Source organism: Caretta caretta, chromosome 3 (assembly GCF_965140235.1).
Source record: "Caretta caretta isolate rCarCar2 chromosome 3, rCarCar1.hap1, whole genome shotgun sequence".
NCBI classification, from domain to species: Eukaryota; Metazoa; Chordata; order Testudines; family Cheloniidae; genus Caretta; species Caretta caretta.
This window is the reverse complement of record NC_134208.1, coordinates 184,464,532-184,484,135: the sequence shown is the minus strand read 5'-3', so window position 1 is coordinate 184,484,135 and position 19,604 is coordinate 184,464,532. Positions and strand designations below refer to the sequence as shown.

The 19,604-nt window shown below is 40.5% G+C and overlaps 1 protein-coding gene across 6 annotated transcripts in view; it reads left to right on the top strand.

Annotated features, from left to right (window-relative positions):
- The window catches only part of PPP1R21 (protein phosphatase 1 regulatory subunit 21), a 69,662-nt gene that overhangs the window by 23,064 nt on the left and 26,994 nt on the right, over positions 1–19,604 (top strand). For all 6 annotated transcript variants that reach the window (XR_007355646.2, XM_048842948.2, XM_048842949.2 and 3 more), the window contains exons 4-12: positions 3,302–3,403; positions 4,668–4,832; positions 4,938–4,996; positions 6,243–6,337; positions 9,672–9,724; positions 10,954–11,103; positions 16,432–16,533; positions 16,620–16,708; positions 19,367–19,503. Coding sequence is in view for 5 of the 6 variants with exons in the window: in XM_048842948.2 (XP_048698905.2) it covers positions 3,302–3,403; positions 4,668–4,832; positions 4,938–4,996; positions 6,243–6,337; positions 9,672–9,724; positions 10,954–11,103; positions 16,432–16,533; positions 16,620–16,708; positions 19,367–19,503 (952 nt within the window). In the remaining variant the exon portion in view is untranslated. The remainder of the gene's footprint in view (positions 1–3,301; positions 3,404–4,667; positions 4,833–4,937; positions 4,997–6,242; positions 6,338–9,671; positions 9,725–10,953; positions 11,104–16,431; positions 16,534–16,619; positions 16,709–19,366; positions 19,504–19,604) is intronic.

Below are 19,604 nucleotides of genomic sequence, written 5' to 3'. Positions count from 1 at the left end.
TATTTAAAAAGACACATTTTATAAAACAGTTTTATAAACACTTTTTCAGGGTAATCCTTGCTGCTAACATTACATACATAGCACATGTGCTTTCGTTACAAGGTCGCATTTTGCCTCCTCCCACCGCGTGGCTACCCCTTCAACCTTCCCCCCTCCCTGTGGCTAACAGCGGGGAACATTTCTGTTTAGCCACAGGCAAACAGCCCAGCAGGAATGGGCTCCTCTGAGTGTCCCCTGCAGAAAAGCACTCTATTTCAACCAGGTGACAATGAATTATATCTCACTCTCCTGAGGATAACACAGAGAGATAAAGAATGGATGTTGTTTGAATGCCAGCAAACATACACTGCAATGCTTTGTTCTACAATGATTCCCAAGTATGTGTTACTGGCCTGGAGTGGTAAAGTGTCCTACCATGAAGGACGCAATAAGGCTGCCCTCCCCAGAAACCTTTTGCAAAGGCTTTAGGAGTACATCTAGGAGAACCGCGAATGCCAGGGCAAAGTAATCCTTTCACATGCTTGCTTTTAAACCATGTATAGTATTTTAAAAGGTACACTCACCAGAGGTCCCTTCTCCGCCTGCTGGGTCCAGGAGGCAGCCTTGGGTGGGTTCGGGGGGTACTGGGTCCAGGGTGAGAAACAGTTCCTGGCTGTCGGGAAAACCGGTTTCTCCGCTTGCTTGCTGTGAGCTATCTACAACCTCCTCCTCCTCATCATCTTCTTCGTCCCCAAAACCTGCTTCCGTATTGCCTCCATCTCCATTGAAGGAGTCAAACAACACGGCTGGGGTAGTGGTGGCTGAACCCCCTAAAATGGCATGCAGCTCATCATAGAAGCAGCATGTTTGGGGCTCTGACCCGGAGCGGCCGTTCGCCTCTGTGGTTTTCTGGTAGGCTTGCCTCAGCTCCTTCAGTTTCATGCGGCACTGCTTCGGGTCCCTGTTATGGCCTCTGTCCTTCATGCCCTGGGAGATTTTGACAAAGGTTTTGGCATTTCGAAAACTGGAACGGAGTTCTGATAGCACGGATTCCTCTCTCCAAACAGCGATCAGATCCCCTACCTCCCGTTCGGTCCATGCTGGAGCTCTTTTGCGATTCTGGGACTCCATCATGGTCACCTGTGCTGATGAACTCTGCATGGTCACCTGCAGCTTGCCACGCTGGCCAAACAGGAAATGAGATTCAAAAGTTCGCGGTTCTTTTCCTGTCTACCTGGCCAGTGCATCTGAGTTGAGAGTGCTGTCCAGAGCGGTCACAATGGAGCACTCTGGGATAGCTTCCGGAGGCCAATACCATCGAATTGTGTCCACAGTACCCCAAATTCAAGCCGGCAAGGTCGATTTAAGCTCTAATCCACTTGTCAGGGGTGGAGTAAGGAAATCTATTTTAAGAGCCCTTTAAGTCGAAATAAAGGGCTTCATTGTGTGGACGGGTGCAGGTTTACATCGATTTAACGCTGCTAAATTCGACCTAAAGTCCTAGTGTAGACCAGGGCTCAGATGAAGAAAATATTATCTCTGCACTTGCAGAAGAGGCTATTGCTTTCAAAAGTTGGTTTAGCAGATCAACAAACTTTGTTTCCAGGTGCTTAGCCCACCAGTTTAGTGTTTGTCTTCCTGTAAAGTTTTACAGCAAACATCGCTTAGTATTTTTGTATTTAATTTACATAATCTTAATAGATTTAGGCTTTACCTTATGCTGTCAGTTTTAAAAACCATTGGCTTTTATCCACCCTGTCTTGTACGGAACCTCGTACCAAAGGCCTTTTAAAGTCTAAATGAACTACATCAGCTAGTTTTCCTTCAGCTGTTACTTTTTGGACACCTTCAATAAATTCTAAAAGTTTAGTGAGACATGATTTTCTTTGCTAAAATCATATTGCTTAGACCTATCATACCATAATCTTCCAGATGTTCTTTTCTGCTTCTAATTATCATTTCAACCAGTTGGCCAGGTACAGATGTAAGGCTTTACTGGCCTCTAGTTCCTCAGATCACTCCAACAGCTCTTCAAAAACCTTTCCTATCCTCCAGTCTTCTGGAACAGTAGCTGTTTTTTAATAGCAGCTTAGCCATTTCATTGTTAAGTGCCTTCTTATCTTTCGGATATATACAGTCTATGCCTATTGGCTTATCGCTTTTCAAATTATTAGTTTGCTGCAGTAACTCTTCTGAAACCTGAATTTCTGAGAGTAGCTGATCTTCATAATCAGAAAAGAGCAGGTCTGGGGTAGCTGTCTTCTCAGTGGTGAAAACTGAGACAGAGAAATCACTTAGCTTCTCATCAGTGTCCTTTTCGTCCATAATTGCTCCATTTAGCTCTGGTGATTCAACAGACACACCAATTTTTTCACAAGCTCTGTACTTCTGATACACTTAAATAATCTATTTTTATACCTCTTGTTGTTTGCTCCTCAAAATGCATTTTGACCCTTCTAATTTCCCTTTTACTTATTGCCAGGTGTGATTTATGGCTTCCATCAGTTCAGACTTCCAAATTTTGAAGGATTGCAGTTTGGTTCTACTACCTTCTCAGACCTTACCATTTACGTTGCCTTCCAGATTCCCTTTTTGTTCAACAACAGGAACGTATTATGACACTCCATTATTGTTTGGTTAAGTAGCATCCATACCACTTCTTAAGGTTTTTACTTCCCTTACTTTTAAAGCCATTTTGACTAACTACATTTTATTGAAATCTTCCTTTCTAAAGTTCAGTGTCACTGTCACTTCTTGGTAACCTGTCTGCCCCAGGATATAGCACTTAATTGTGTTGTAGTTACTGTTACTCAATAGCTGAGATACTGTCACTATTTGGATTAGCTTCTGTGTCAAGAGTAGCCTCACCTTGTGTGCTCTAGTTGTTCCAAGAAGCAATCATTTAGTGTTAAGAAACTATTACATGAAACTTTGTCTGAGTATGCCATTTCACCCGATTAGGACTATACGGTTTTACAGATGCTGTGACTGAATTTTTTGAGTAATGACCAACTCATTTGGTGTCTCCTTACCTGTACAAATAATATATTTAATGCAATTTGTGCATGCAGTTGTCATTGTCCAAGTTTAGAGATCTGGTACTGTCTTTGAACTTGTGTTTTAATATAAGTGATATATGTAGTTAGTAAGAAAAATTTGGAATAACTGAATTTTAGAGATGTTAATTATAGTCTGTGTGCTTCTATTACTGTGGAAATGTGAACAGACCCAATTCTAAGCTGTGTAAAGTATGCTTACATGTTGGGAATGGGTGCCCTGTAAAACTGCATGCAATACATGGAAATTTCTTAATTTTTGTCAGAAAAGTGGAGAATCTTCATCTCAGTTGAGTCAAGAGCAGAAGAGTGTCTTTGATGAAGATCTTCAAAAGAAGATAGAGGAGAACGAACGATTACATATACAAGTGAGTAATTTTCAAGGAATTTCTCTTCTGAGGTTAGAAAGCTGGTTATATGTGAACTGTAACGGAGAAAATGAGTAGTAAAGCATCCAAAAACCACTCTGTGTGGTAGCTCAGATCTCAAAAGTGGCCTGTGAGAATAGTGGATTAAATTGACGTTTTTTAATGATCCTTTGAAGCATCAGACCACACTAACTGGGACTGCTGTGCATGTGTTTAAATTCACTTTCAATTGCAAAATGGCAGAATAACTTAATTCTGCGTCAGATTATTTTACTCCTGGGGTAATTCTCCGCTACTGCACAATGCAGAATTTTACAGAAATGTTTTTTGCACAGATTCTGCCCCCGCCCCGCCCAGAAGTGGGCTGCAGTGCTGCTGGCCACCACTAGGGGCCACTGGACCTGGCAGAGCCCAGCTCACATATAAGACACTGTGGGGGATGGGTAGGGAAGAGTAGAGGGTTCCTAGCAGCTGCAGTTCCTCACATGCCCTGAGGGAAGAAGACCAAGGTGTGCACTGCAGGAAACCCCCCACAAGCCTGGGACTGAGCATTAGACTATTTCCATCTCTGGATCCCTGGGCTTGGGTGGGGGGGGGGAGGTGAGGAGGTGGGAGGAGAGTGGGTGTCTGGGCTCTGGGGGGGTAGGGAGGCTGGTGTGTGGGCTGTGGAGGGCCACAACTGGGATCTGCGGGGGAGGGCTTGTGGGTATCTGTCTCCCTGGCTGGGTTCTTTCGGGGAGGGGGACGGGGACGACATAAAAACAGGAATTGGGTTGTCAATAAGGGTTCCTTTAACTTTCTATTCCTGGGGGAATTTTTGTGTGTTTATATTGTCACAGACATACTTGCTGACAGGTATTTTGAAATAAATTACCTAAATAATTGAAACTGTTGTGATTAAGTAGTGTTATTCTGACAAATAAGATTTGCAGAATTTTAAAATATTGTGTGCAGAACTTTTAATTTTTTGATGCAGAATTCCCCCAAGATTATTATTTAAAGCTGCTACATTCTGAATAGTGTATTACAATACAGTGGACAATGGTCCTTTGGTGTTCCAAGATTTATAGTCCTCATATAGTCTGATGCTATGTTGATGAAGGCCACATAAGTAACTACAGAGTAAATCGGCATAAGAACGTGCAGCTTGTAAAAATCTGCCTTCACTAGTAAGAGTCTATGGTGTCCATATGAATTGACATAATTTACAGTATTGGATTAAAAAGGCTATTTCAGATAAGAAAATTCCTTTTCTCATTTGTAGTTCTTTGAAGCAGATGAGCAGCACAAACGTTTGGAAGCTGAGCTGAAAAATAGACTTGAGATTTTGGAAACAGATGCTGCCCAGCATCAAGCAGTGGTGGATGGTTTAACCCGGAAATACATTGATACCATAGAAAAACTGCAGAATGATAAAACCAAATTAGAAGTAAGTTTTACAATCATACTTACTAAAATGCCTAAAGTTTTGGAAATAAAACATTTTGCATGTATTAGTACTTACATTATGGGGTTCTGTTCTTTTTACATAAAGATCAAATCTCAGACACTAGAAAGAGAAGCTAAGGAGTGTAGATTTCGAGCGGAAGAATGGTAAGTTCTTATCATATGTTAAAAATAAATTTTCTTTAATTTTTCTTAAAGTAAACTAACCAGAGAAGTGATTGCTCTGCATTCCTACAGCAATCTTACACAGCTGTTATATACTCATTGTGGTAAAACTGAGAGTTACTTAGTGCTCTGTTAGTTTCATGTCACAAGTAACAGTAGTACATGGCTATCAAGGCCACTTTGATTTTATCTAGGAAGAGGAAATAAATTGATCTCATCTCTACATGTTGATCAGCTACTGTGTTCTCCTAGAGATCTCTCTATCCATTCTCCTTGATATCTGACAAGACAGCAGCTCTTGCACATGTTGTTAAAATCCTGTTACGTAGAGCTCTTTAGTTCAGTGTTCTTTTTTCAGCAAAAATGCTAGGTAGTTGTGAAAAATTGTGGAATTGTTGTTATTTTAGAGGGATATTGTCATCTTAGAAGAGACACTTGTCTGAAATGTTGTAACTCATATAGTTACAAGTAACACCTGGATATAAGTTTTTACAGAAGTTAAGTTATTGATGGCGTGTGTGTACAATGTCTGAGTAGAATCTTTTACTGTACGGTATTAGCAGTGATCAATGTTTGTCTCATAGACTTGTCTTTGTTAAATTCATAACAGCTATTACATTTCAGTTGAACAAAATACAGGTGAAGGCTCATCTGAACTGAGTAGAAATATGAATAATTATTTTTACAGAGCTCTTTGCTTTGCAGTAGAGGCTACTAGATTATGGGCACTAAATATAGGATTCTGAAATTCTTGTGGCACTTCTGTAACAATTATGCAACAAATAAATATATTTTGTAGCTACCTGAATTATCCACTACTCACTCAATGTGGGATGAAATAATGCAGGTTGTTTGATGACTTGGAGAAGTAAAAGGATTCTAAACATGACATACTTTGGAACTGAATTAAGTTTTCATATAGCGTATGTAATACAGTTTAGAAATAATTTAAAGGTTACTTTGACAATAAATTGACTCTTGGAATGCATTATTCAGCCCTCTGGCTTTCTGTGCATCTCTCATTGTATTGGGAGGGGGAAATCCTGATCACGTTAAATGTCAGTCCTGCTGTGCCTATCCTGTGTCTCCTTACTCATATTTCGCTCTTTTAAAAACTCTGGAAAAATGTGGACAGTAGTTGAACACGGGACCACAGCTTAAGGTATAACTGAAATGTTGTTGTTTTCCTTAAACAAAGTTTGTAATGTAAACCTGTTTTTCTACCCAGCCAGCAGCAGTTAAAGAACCTTCATGCAGATTTGGGTATGCGATTGGATGACTCTTTATGCATAATCAATGAAAAAGTACCTTTCAATGACACAAGTAGGTATTTCATTGGTTCCCCCCACCCTGTTTAACATTCAGTCTTAGTTTGGGCATTCCTGTGGAAAAAGTGACCACCTTGTGAATTAAACAGCTATTAGGCCCCAAAAAACCAGGAAGCTGAACCGTCTCCCATTACAGCTACTTGTGGTGCTTTATATGTTCGATATATGTAATGTTTAGATGGCACTTCTGTTCCAACTTAGTGGTCTTTAAATATATAAAGCCATTAACTGTGTTAAATACAACTTAAAGCTCTATATAGAGGGTGTCTTAAACTCTCCTATAATCTACCATCTGATCAACTTAATTTGGACAGAATATTATAAAAAGAGAGGATAATTCTGTTAATTTAGCAAGGCCCTCCCATAGATGGCTCTTTAGGCAGTCATATTCAAGAGGGTTCTATTAGGCAAGGAGAGTACAGTTGTTAACATAGGTCATTGCTTAGATGGGAGGAGAGTACTACCTGGAAAAAAAATCTCAATGTCAAGTGGCAGTTTCTCAAATGCATAATGGCCTGGCTTGAGGATCCCCCAGAAAAACTTGATGCAGTAGTAGTGGGCAGTGTCTCAGCATCCATCACCCCCAGTGACATGCTAAGCCACCCTTTTGCCAGGATATGTCCTAGCTGGAAGTACTTACTGGTGTTACTAACATACAATTTTTAAGCACATAACAAATGAAACACCCAATGAATTAACAGTTGTAAATGTAGACTTCCTTTTCCCATAAATAAACTGTCCTTGGTTAAAGCCCAGCAACAAAGGCAAATCTAAACTGAACTCTGCATATCCCAAGTAAGGCCCTGATTTCTCACATTCTCTAGCATATCCAGCAGTGGGTTTCTTCCTTTCCCCTTGAGTGTGGAGACTGGACTAGGCAGGGTTAGGAACCTGGACTTGGCAAGGTTAGGACTACATTTCTCTCTTGACACTACCCACAATTCGCTGCCTCCCAGTAGAGCAAATAGCAGGAAGCAGCCCTCTGTTTGTAGCAGACCCTTTTTACTTCTTAAGATGGCTTCACAACTGTACCTTTTTATCCCTCCAGGTCCAGATATTCAGCCTAACTCTCTTTTCTGAAAAAATATTTTGGGATTTTGACATGGAATTTGACCTGAGTCAGCGTTCCCCTTCTCTTCCCTTCCCTTCCCTCACTGCAAAGTGGCCAAAAAGAAAAAGGACAAAGTGTGGGTCAGAAAGTGCTCAGCTTCTGCATCTCTCCTGTAGCTTCATGCTGAAGGGGCAGTTGGCATGCTTTACTAGGCTCCCCAGCAGAAGGGGAGTAATGGTCTCAAGTTGCAGTGGGGGAGGTTTAGGTTGGATATTAGGAAAAACTTTTTCACTTGGAGGGTGGTGAAACACTGGAATGTGTTACCTAGGGAGGTGGTGGAATCTCCTTCCTTAGATATCTTTAAGGTCAGGCTTGACAAAGCCCTGGCTGGGATGATTTAGTTGGGGATTGGCCCTGCTTTGAGCAGGGGGTTGGACTAGATGACCTCCTGAGGTCCCTTCCAACCCTGATATTTTGTGATTCTAAGGGAGAGAGCCCAGGCAAGCAGAGGAGAGCAGAATTGTCCTAGAATGTTTTGGAGGATTCTCACCCTATCCTAGGCAACGTATGGTCTGGGTCACAAAGGACTTCTTGGTCAGGCAGCAGGTTACCCTCTGTTCCCCATAGAGCAGGTCTTGGTGCCTGAAGAGAGTGAGGAGAAGCAGCAGCAGCAGTAGTAACAGAATTGCATTGAAGGGCTTTTGAGCCATCATCCACAGTGGAACAAGTAATGGGCTTAGTAAAGTTAGCTTCCCAAACCTTGAAGTCGGGCTCTGGCTCCTCGGCAGCCTGGTGGGAAATTTGCTGAGGAACTGGTGACCTGGCTGCTCCACAGCTGTATTTGTCAGTTGCCACGGGTTAGTGGAATGCCCAGGAGATGGGAGCCCTTGCTTCCAGGATGCCCAGCAGCTTGTCTGGTGTGTTGCCATGAAGCCAAAGTTCCTAGGGAACATATTTTGTTTTGGAAACATCAAAACATTCACTTAGTGGGGACATTTTGGTGGTCTTGTAATGAAATATATTACAGAAATTAATTTCCTGCAAAAATTTTCAAAGTTTTTGGCCTTTTTGGCGGACACATCTTTTCCCCAAAACCTTAGATTTTTTTCAGAGGTGAAATTCACTTTCCTGCCCAGTCTGCTGCTAATTCACCATCTCACGCTTTGAAAACAGTTCTGGCCTTGCTCTCCCATGTCAGTGTTGCCTAAACTGAAATCAGTTGTTGCTGTCTTTAACATTTGGACATGAGATATATTTGTCATGTGTTTCTCTTCAACGCATGCATGTTCTTCTTATTGAGGTCTGTGATATCTTTGATGGTTGGGCTTCCAAAATGTGACATTAAGCCTACAAGGGGAGCTTAGAGTTTTTCCCTCATGATTTCTCTTTTCTCATGAGATTAGGTCAATTGGCACAAATTGCCAATTTGTATCCCACAATCTGGCACATAAATACCTTGCAATGCTGACTACAAAAGTGCTGTACAAATGCCTGTTCTCACTTTCTGGTGACGTTGTAGATAAGAAGAGGGCAGCATTATTTCCTGTAAATGTAAACAAACTTGTTTTCCTTAGCGATTGGGTGAACAAGAAATAGGACTGAGTGGACTTGTAGGCGCTGAAGTTTTACATTGTTTTGTTTTTGAATGCAGTTACGTAACAAAAAAAGTCTACATTTGTAAGTTTCACTTTCACAACACAGAGATTGCACCACAGTACTTGTATGAGGTGAACTGAAAAATACTATTTGTTTTGTTTCACAGTGCAAATATTTGTAATCAAGAATAAAATACACTTTGATTTGAATTACAATACAGAATATTATATAATATATATGAATAAAATATGTAGAAAAACCATCCAAAATATTTAATAATTTCAATTGGGATTCTATTGTTTAACAGTGTGATTAATTGCGATAAATTTTTTTGAGTTAATCACATGAGTTAACTGTGATTAATTGACAGCCCTATTAAAAATCCAGAATTAGAATGGAAGTGCCATTTCAGCCATAACTTGGTCACAGTAATGATGCTAATGTTGGGGACATTCAATGTGACTCCTTCTAAAATCAAATGATTTTTTGTTCAGGTATATACTGTTTGGTATCCACTACAATTTTTGTTTAAAATAAACAAATTTGGCAAACTCAGTGATGTTGCAGTAATGCAAACTAAACATTAAATTTCGCAGATTTTGTTGTTAGACAGTCACAAGAAGTTAATGTAAAAACATGACTCCATTATTTGTTTGTGTAACTGTCAATTTTTGGCTTGTAGGATCTAGTCAATATAATGCTCTTAATGTACCATTACACGATAGAAGATGTCAGGTAAGTAATACCCTTACATGGCTTAACCTGTAAAAGTCTATTTTTTTTTTACATAAATGAAATATGAATGTTGAAGACAAAAATGTAAATATCCTGTTGAGCCTGACGCTGGGCAATAAGCCAGCAGGCTATTTCGACTGCACTATTTTTATTATTACACTTCAGTGCAATTCCCTCCTCAAATCCTCTTCATTTTACAAAAACACAGGTCATTCAAGTTCCACTTCTGTGCTCTGAGCAGGCCCAGTGGAGGAGTGCTATCTTGCCCAGAGGCCCCACCCTCATGTATCATAAAGTTCTGGATCAGAGCAAGTCCACTTGCAGTTGACTGGTGGTTATACTGCTATCGTTTTTGGGTGGTGCTTTTGTTGAGGGTGTGGGTTGATGCTGCTTCCATGGCCCTTCTAGGGTCATGGAAGGGAAGAGGAACCACTGTATGTAGTATGAAGGTTCCTGATTGCAGCATGCAGGGATTCCTTTAGAAAGATTGCTATGACTGCCCTCTGCTCTTCAGGAGCATCTCTGAAGAGAATGGGCTCACTCACTGTCTCTGTGGCCATAGCCAAGCTGGGAGTGAATAGATGGCTGCCACTGGCCTGTTTTGTGATGGAGATAGTCTAACGCCGGCAATTGCTGAGTGGTAGGGCCTGGCTGAACTTGAAGTGGCCTGTGGGAATATGGTGTCAGTCGATCTCTGACCCTGCCTCTGGTACAGAAACAGATCCATATTGGTTGGTCACTAATCTACAGTCTTGAAAAGCTGTTTTCAGGGCAGATTTTTGCACCTGTAGTTTTACTGTGTTAATGAGGTTCTGCTGTAATTGCACTGGTTAAAATATGCAGGGGACACCAAAATAGGAGGTGGAGAGGGGAGTGTTTGGGGTAGGTTAGGGAAATAGACAATAAAGAAATGTATGAGGTACTATATTTGGGGAGACTCAACAAACAGTGACATTTTATAACCTAGATTTTGTCTAGACAGGACAGAATAAGAAAAAAAAATGGGGTGGTTGGTAATGAGTTCTGAAGGTAGGATCACAGGACACATCTACAGCAAAGCACCACCAGGAAACTAGGTTACATGAAAAGGAATATACTGTCTTAAGTTAAACGCTTTCTAAAGCTATTCTTGAGATATTTTGTGCAATTTTGTAGTTTTAAGGTCTCCGTTTAAATAGATTGTATTTGTTGTAACTGAAATATACCAACTGTAACTGTTTGTGTTAAAGCTGAAGTTGCGAGACATTGCTGGTCAGGCTTTAGCTTTCATTCAGGATCTTGTGGCTGCTCTTCTGAACTTTCATACTTACATGGAACAAAGAGTCCAGATTTTTCCCATTGATTCTGCCACGGATACTATATCGCCATTAAATCAGAAGGTAAACTTGATTTTTCAGTTAATATTGTACAGAAACTTGATTATCTTTTATACTTTGGCCTGTTCCTGATCAGAGGACATCTCCTCTGATCACTCTCGTGGGAAACACCTTATCCTTCCCTTATTAGAGCAGCATTAAGAATTTCTGAAGGAGCAGTCTTTCTTCAGAGGGTCACTGCTTTGACAGGAATCCTTTGGGTGCAAGAGAGGGGATGGTTGTAAAGAATCCTGTTTTCCTCCTTCTTGTGCCTTTAGTACATGAGCAATACAATAGTCAAAACAAGGCTCTGCTAGAAGCATAGAAGCCAAACTGAATTGCATTTATGAAATGAGCCAATCTTCAAATATCTAAGTATTACATTACCTGAGAGCTGTCCGTTCCTTTTAATAGATGCTATAAGAATATTTTGAGAAATGAAGGAACATGAGGATGAGAAGAATGTGAGGACTGAGAAAGGCCTAGTTACATTTACATCTCAGTAATAGGAAACTAAAAGGGAATAGAATTTAGAAATGTTAGAGGTACAAGTGTTATGGTTCACATAAGATTAACTTTTGGACTCTGTTCCCAAATTATTCATTGTCTTACTGTCTGATCTTGGGCTACCTGTCTGTTTAACCATCCTTATGTTCTAGAGGGATTATAAAGCTTTGTGTCCATACAGTGCTTTGAGCTATTCTTGGGACTTGTCTACACTGGCAATTTACATTGCTGCAACTTTTTCTCGCTCAGGGGTATGAGAAAACACCCCCCTGAGCGCAGCAAGTTTCAGGGCTGTAAAGCACCAGTGTAGACAGTGCACCAGCGCTGGGAAGCCACACCCCTTGTGGAGGTGGGGGGATTTTTTGGGGGGTTGTTTTTTTTTGAGACCACACAAGCCATGTTAAAGCTTTAGCATTGCCAGTGTAGACTAGCCCTTAGATGGAAGGGGCTGTATAGAAAAAACTACTACTACCTTCAATGAAATCTTTTCCTACAGCATAATACATTGTTCAGAGTTGTTGAGCATATTCCATGTGATTTGTCTGTTTCTTTCTATGGGACAAAGCTCAGAAAAGAACTTTGTCTACCACACTTTGCTATAATCCAGAGCTGTCGTGGCTCTGAGATGTTGGACCTAGAACTTCAGTGTCTAGAATAGCACTTAAATGGTTGGACAACCCAGTTTACTTTTGACTACTGTAATTGTGGAAGGTTTTTCCGTTCTTTAGCCTTCTTATCTAATAGTTTTGGATTTCTAATATATTCCAAATTATTTAGCTTGGGTACGAAGATAAGTTATCAACTTCTTCACTCCTAAGGTCGCTAATACTGTTGCTAGTACTGTCAATTAAATAGCTCTGCACTTCGACATACAAGAATTAGCTTTTTAGTAATTGGTTCTGTGGTAGTTTTCAGGAGCATAACAGAAAATAGATTACAAAGTCAGACACTTTTAATATCAGATTTACTTGCATTCCTCTATGTACAGTGCAGTGTTAATTTAACTTCCAAAGTGCAGTTATACTCTGAAAAGTGACTGTGTAGTAACAGCACAATCTTACATAAAGGATCTGCTCCCTTTGTATGTTCAGTGCCATATTTACTGACTTAAATGACAAATTCTTCTTTTTTACAAATCCTTACACCGCTGCAGAGGCAACTCAGCTGAGTGTGTAAGCTGTTTGTACTTGGTCTTCTACATCCCAAGAATTGTTGACATTCCAGTCACTTACACCTGTTCAAACACACTGAAGACCAGGGCACTATACTGATATCTTTGGGGGCCTAGTGCCCCACAGAACCTTTCTTGGTGGTGGTATGATGGCAGATAAGACCCAGCTTGACTCTGAGTCCATGGTGAATTTGCAGAGCTGACTATTGGAAAAGAAACTCATTTTTACTTGTGAATTGAACACATTTGGTTTGAAAATCATTGAAACACAAAATGGCATTTTGCAATGGCCCCTTGTCTAAAATTGCTGTGCAGAGCAGGTTTGCATAATTCAGTTTAAGTGAATTTAGTAGTTGTGTAAGTTTCCAGCTGGACAGTTATGAAGCCTGATATTTTTTTATTTATCCACAGAACAGACATGGTGTGGGCAATGGCGATGTAAACTATCTCAAACTGGTTTCAGAGTAGCAGCCGTGTTAGTCTGTATTCGCAAAAAGAAAAGGAGTACTAGTGGCACCTTAGAGACTAAACAATTTATTTGAGCATAAGCTTTCATCGGATGCATTCAGTGGAAAATACAGTGAGGAGACATATACACACAGAACATGAAAAAATGGGTGTTATCATACACACTGTAAGGAGAGTGATCACTTAAGATGAGCTATTACCAGCAGGAGAGCTGTCTCTCTTCAGCAGTCTCTCTTTGGAGTCTGTTTCTGAAGTCTTTTTGTTGTAATATTGCTACCTTTAGGTCTGTAATCGAGTGACCAGAGAGATTGAAGTGTTCTCCGACTGGTTTATGAATGTTATAATTCTTGACATCTGATTTGTGTCCATTTATTCTTTTACGTAAAGACTATCCAGTTTGACCAATGTACGTGTCAGAGGGGCATTGCTGGCACATGATGGCATATATCACATTGGTAGATGAGCAGGTGAATGAGCCTCTGATAGCGTGACAGATGTGATTAGGCCCTATGATGGTGTCCCCTGAATAGATATGTGGACACAGTTATCAACGGGCTTTGTTGCAAGGATAGGTTCCTGGGTTAGTGGTTCTGTTGTGTGGTTGCTGGTGAGTATTTACTTCAGGTTGGGGGGCTGTCTGTAGGCAAGGACTGGCCTGTCTGCCAAGACTTGTGAGAGTGATGGGTCGTCCTTCAGGATAGGTTGTAGATCCTTGGTTATGCTTTGGAGAGGTTTTAGTTGGGGGCTGAAGGTGATGGCTAGTGGCGTTCAGTTATCTTTGTTGGTCCTGTCCTGTAGTAGGTGACTTCTGGGTACTCTCCTGGCTCTATCAATCTGTTTCTTCACTTCCACAGGTGGGTATTGTAGTTGTAAGAATGCTTGATAGAGCTCTTGTAGGTGTTTGTCTCTGTTTGAGGGGTTGGAGCAAATGCTTTTGTATCGTAGAGCTTGGCTGTAGACGATGGATCATGTGGTGTGGTCTGTGTGAAAGCTGGAGGCACGTAGGTAGGAATTGCGGTTTGTAGGTTTCCGGTATAGGGTGGTGTTTGTGACCATCGCTTATTAGCACCGTAGTGTCCAGGAAGTGGATCTCTTGGGTGGACTGGTCGAGGCTGAGGTTGATGGTGGGATGGAAATTATTGAAATCATGGTGGAATTCCTCAAGGGCTTCTTTTCCATGGGTCCAGATAATTAAGATGTCATCAATATAGCGCAAGTAGTGTAGGGGCATTGGGGGACGAGAGCTGAGGAAGCGTTGTTCTAAGTCAGCCATAAAAATGTTGGCATACTGTGGGGCCATGTGAGTACCCATAGCAGTGCCGCTGATTTGAAGGTATACATTGTCCCCAAATGTAAAATAGTTATGGGTAAGGACAAAGTCACAAAATTCAGCCACCAGGTTTGCCGTGACGTTATCGGGGATACTGTTCCTGACGGCTTGTAGTCCATCTTTGTGTGGAATGTTGGTGTAGAGGGCTTCTACATCCATAGTGGCCAGGATGGTGTTTTCAGGAAGATCACCGATGGATTGTAGTTTCCTCAGGAAGTCAGTGGTGTCTCGAAGATAGCTGAGAGCGCTGGTAGCTGGGAGTGCTTCAGATGTCAAGAATTATAACATTCATAAATCAGTCGGAGAACACTTCAGTCTCTCTGGTTACTCGATTACAGACCCAAAGGTTGCAATATTGCAACAAAAAGACTTCAAAAACAGACTCCAAAGAGAGACTGCTGAATTGGAATTAATTTGCAAACTGGATTCAATTAACTTAGGCTTGAATAGAGACTGGGAGTGGATGTGTCATTACACAAAGTAAAACTATTTCCCTATGTTTATTTCCCCACCCCCCACTGTTCCTCAGACATTCCTGTTAACTGCTGGAAATGGCCCACCTTGATTATCACTACAAAAGGTTTTCTCCCCCCCTCCACTCCCCCGCTCTCCTGCTGGTAATAGCTCATCTTAAGTAATCACTCTCCTTACATTGTGTATGATAACACCAATTTTTTCATGTTCTGTGTGTATATAAATCTCCTCACTGTATGTTCCATTGAATGCATCCGATGAAGTGAGCTGTAGCTCACGAAAGCTTATGCTCAAATAAATTGGTTAGTCTCAAAAGTGCCACTAGTACTCCTTTTCTTTTATCTCAAACTGTTCACAATTGGCACCTCTGGGTACAACTGCAATTCTGTGACCGGGGTCCTAGTGGGGAGCCAGCTGTGGTCACTCAGTTAGGTTGAACTGCGAAGAATGGGGCAGACAATCCCAAAAAAACTGGTGGATATTCCCAATATCTAGATTCACCAAACTAGCACAAACAGCTTCTTTAGTACCTTACTGGTTACTCAGAAGTCCAAACAACACAGTTCCCTTATAGTGATCCAGCCTCAGGCCCCCATCCATGTACCCACGTCAGATATGATGAAAATTTCTGTAAATCTTATTTCATCATATAAAAGAACAGGTTCTACCAATCCCAAAGGATCGGACACATTATCTCCCAGGTTATGTTTCAGATCTTACCCAAATACATGCTACTGCCAATTCTTATTAACTAAACTAAAATTTATTAAAAAACAATAGAGAGCATGGTTAAAAAGATCAATATACTTACATACATGAGCTCAATTCATTGAGGTTCAGATTCATAGCTTGAATTACCATGGCTTCAGTCAGAATTTGTAGAATAAATTGCTTAAAAATTCTGTGTTGTCAGTACAGGTGAAAGCCAGTGTTATTCTTATGCATCATCATGGGTTCATAACCTAATAATGCACATCTTAAAAGCACTGTTCTAAAGGAGACCTCTTTGAAGGGGAAGTTGTCATAACACCTTTTTTTAAAGGGTTCTTAATGAAGCTTTGCTTTTAAGGCAGCTCATTACTTTTCTGTAAGTGAGCTTTAGGGAGATAGAGGTTCTGACTACTGTACGTAGCCATTTAAAAATTCCATCTTCCTTTTCTAAGGGATTTGCTCCAGTATCCCTGACCAGAATTTGCTTCCAGTGTCATTTCCTCCCCAAAATAGTCAGGGTATGGTGCTTTTCAGAGATGGCTGCCCATCAGTAGGGGTGTATACCTTTGTGAAGGATCCCAAAGTGCTTCACAAATGACAAGTGCTATATTAATGTTAAATATTCATCTGTCAGCTTTGAGCAGTTTGTAATCTTTACTAGCAAGCACCACTTAAACATCTTTGTATTCAGTTCTCACAGTATCTTCATGAAAATGCATCCTATGTTCGCCCTTTGGAGGAAGGAATGCTTCACTTGTTTGAGAGTATTACAGAAGATACTGTTACTGTGCTGGTAATATTTTTGATCATATTTTTTCCAGATGAAAAGTAAACCTTTATTGTGCAAATAGCTCTTTAATCTGGTTATCTTTTCCTTAGGAAACAACTGTGAAATTGAAGGTCTTTTCTGAACATTTAACTTCCTACACATGTTTTCTCAGGAAGATTCTTCCTTATCAATTAAAAAGGTATTTTCCTCTTGAAATCTGTTAAGAGTTCTAGCTTGTATTACCAACCCCAACTCCTGAAAAGTCATTAGCCCACCCCCAAAACACCATGTAATTGGCTTAAAAAACATGAGATTAAAAAAAATATATTTTAGGGTGTTCTGTGCTTTCTGACTTTTGAGGCAGTAGGCAGCATTTGGGACACTCTTGCCAGGTTTATTCTGCAACCATGAGGCCTAGAAACTTACATTTGAAAAAAGAAAGCTGAAGTTCTCATAGTTGCAGCCGCTGTGAGTTTGAGAAAAATAACAAATATTGTGAATCTTGTGATTAAATCCGTGAGATTTGGTAACTGTGGAATCACTTCATGAGGTTGTTTACTGAAATCATTGATTTCCTGGGTCTGCCCCAGGCTTGGATATTTGTCATGCAATACTTATGGCATCTTCGAATTTGTACCTGTAAAACAAAGCCATATGCCTGTCCCCTTTGCAGTTTGTCTTCTTTCTCTCCTTATTCCTGTGAAGATCTTATTTCCTGCCCCATTGGGTGGGTTGGAAGGGATATGGATTGTGCCGTCAAAATAATGCTCAAAACTGGGGTATGGGCTAGGAGGTATAGAAAGGAGGAGATGGTCTTGTCCTACCCCCAGCCCCTCCCCAAAAACACCCTTGATCACTTTGTGGGATAGGGGAAGGGACAGATGGATTATCTTCAGCTTGATAGTTGACAGTCCTCTCCCCACTGATAGTTCTGTAATTTGTCTTCCCGAGAATGCATTTTCTCATTGTTTCCTTGTACTCTCACATCTATCTGTATCCATCTGTTGTCTCTTGTTTTATACTTAGATTATAAGATCTTTGGGGCAGGACTGTCTCTATTCTGTTTGTACATTGCCTAGCTCAGTGGGGTCCTGGTCCATGCCTGAGGCTACTAGATGCTAAGATACTACAAATAATAAATAAGTCATTAACAGCAAAGAAAATGAAGTACCAGTATGGTGGGTATTGGAATGGAAAAAACCTCTTTTTTCCATTATTCATAGGTTATGACTAATCTAAAATTGTCTAAAGTACTCCTCGTTGATCCATGTGCTGGGGAAGATCAACACAGCCCTTGTAAAGGGAAATCATGCCTCATCAGTCTATCGGGATTCTTTGAGGGTGTCAGCAAGAATGTGGACAGGAATGATCCAGTTGATATGGTGTACTTGGACTTTCAGAAAGCCTTTGATAAGGTCCCATACCAAAGGCTCTTGAGCAAAGTATGCAGTCATGAGATAAGAGGGAAGGTCCTCTCAATTATCAGTGACTGTTAAAACATAAGAAACAAGGGGTAGAAATAAATGGTCAGTTTTCACAATGGAGAGAGGTAAATAGTGGGCTTCCCCAAGGAGCTGTACTGGGACCTGTGCTATTCAACATATTCATAAATGATACCTGGAAAAAGAGGTAAACAAAGAAGTGGCAAAATTTGCAGGTGATACAAAATTACTCCAGATAGTTAAGTCCAAAGCTAACTTTGAAGAGTTACAAAGGGATTTGACAAAATGGCAGATGAAATTCAGTGTTGATAAATACAAAGTAATACACATTGGAAAACAACATCCCAACTATGTGTACAAAATGAGTGGTAACAACTAATTTAGACCCCATCAAGAAAGAGATCTTGGAATCATTGTGGATATTTCTCAGAAAACACCTGCTCAATATGCAGCAGCAATCAAGGTGTCCCCTCCTCCCCCCCCCCCCCAAAAAAAACCAAAACAAAACCAAAAACAAACTCAAAAACCTAACAATGTTAGGAACCATTAGGAATGCTATCTATAATAAGACAGAAAATATAATGACACTATATAAATCCCTTGTTTTCCCATGCCTTGAATACTGCATGCAGTTCTGGTCACCCCATCACAAAAAAGATATATTAGAATTGGAAACGATCTAGAGAAGGGGAACAAAAATGATTAGGGTATGGAACAGATTCCATATGAAGAGAGATTTAAAAAGACTTGGAATGGTTAGTTTAGAAAACAGATGACTAAGACGGGGATATGATAGAAGTTTATAAAATCATGAATGGTGTGGAGAAAATGAACAGGCAAGTGTTATTTACCTCTTTATGTAACACAAGAACTAGGGGGTAACCCAATGAAATTAATAGGCAGCAGGTTTAAAACAAACACAAGGAAGTACTTCTTCACACAGTCAACCTGTGGAACTTGTTGCCAGAGGATGTTGTGAAGGCCAAAAGTATAACTGGATTCAAAAAAGAATTGGATAAGTTCATGGAGGATAGATCCATCAATGGTTGTTAGCCAAGGTGGTTAGGGATGCAATCCAGGCTCTGGGTGTCCCTAAACCTCTGACTGCCAGAAGCTGGGACTGGATGAGAAGGGATGGATCACTTAATTGCCCTGTTCTGTTCATTCCCTCTGAAGCATGTAGCATTGGCCACTGTTGGAAGACAGGGTACTGGGCTAGACCATTGGTCAGACCCACTATGGCCCTTTTTATGTTCTTATAAAGAAATAAAATTCTCAGCTCCTTTTTCTTTCTCGTTGCTTCTCTGACTCAAAATTTAAACAGCAGCTGAAATGTTTATCCTGTTGATTATGAAAATTATGCATTTGTTTGGCAAGATACTCACTACTTTAAAAATAAATTAATATATTCCTAGTTTGGAAGAAGAGTGTGAATCTTCTCTTTGCACAGCTGCTTTAAGAGCCAGGAATCTGGAGCTCCACAATGATATGAAGAAGATTACTGCAGTCTTTGAGAAGTTACACGTATACATTAGTCTTATTGTCTTACCAAGTAAGTGTCCAATCTACTGGAATATGAAGGATGCTAATGCTTCCTGGTTTTGAACCAACAATATGCAAATATGAAACAAAAAAATAGGTCTTCACGGGACA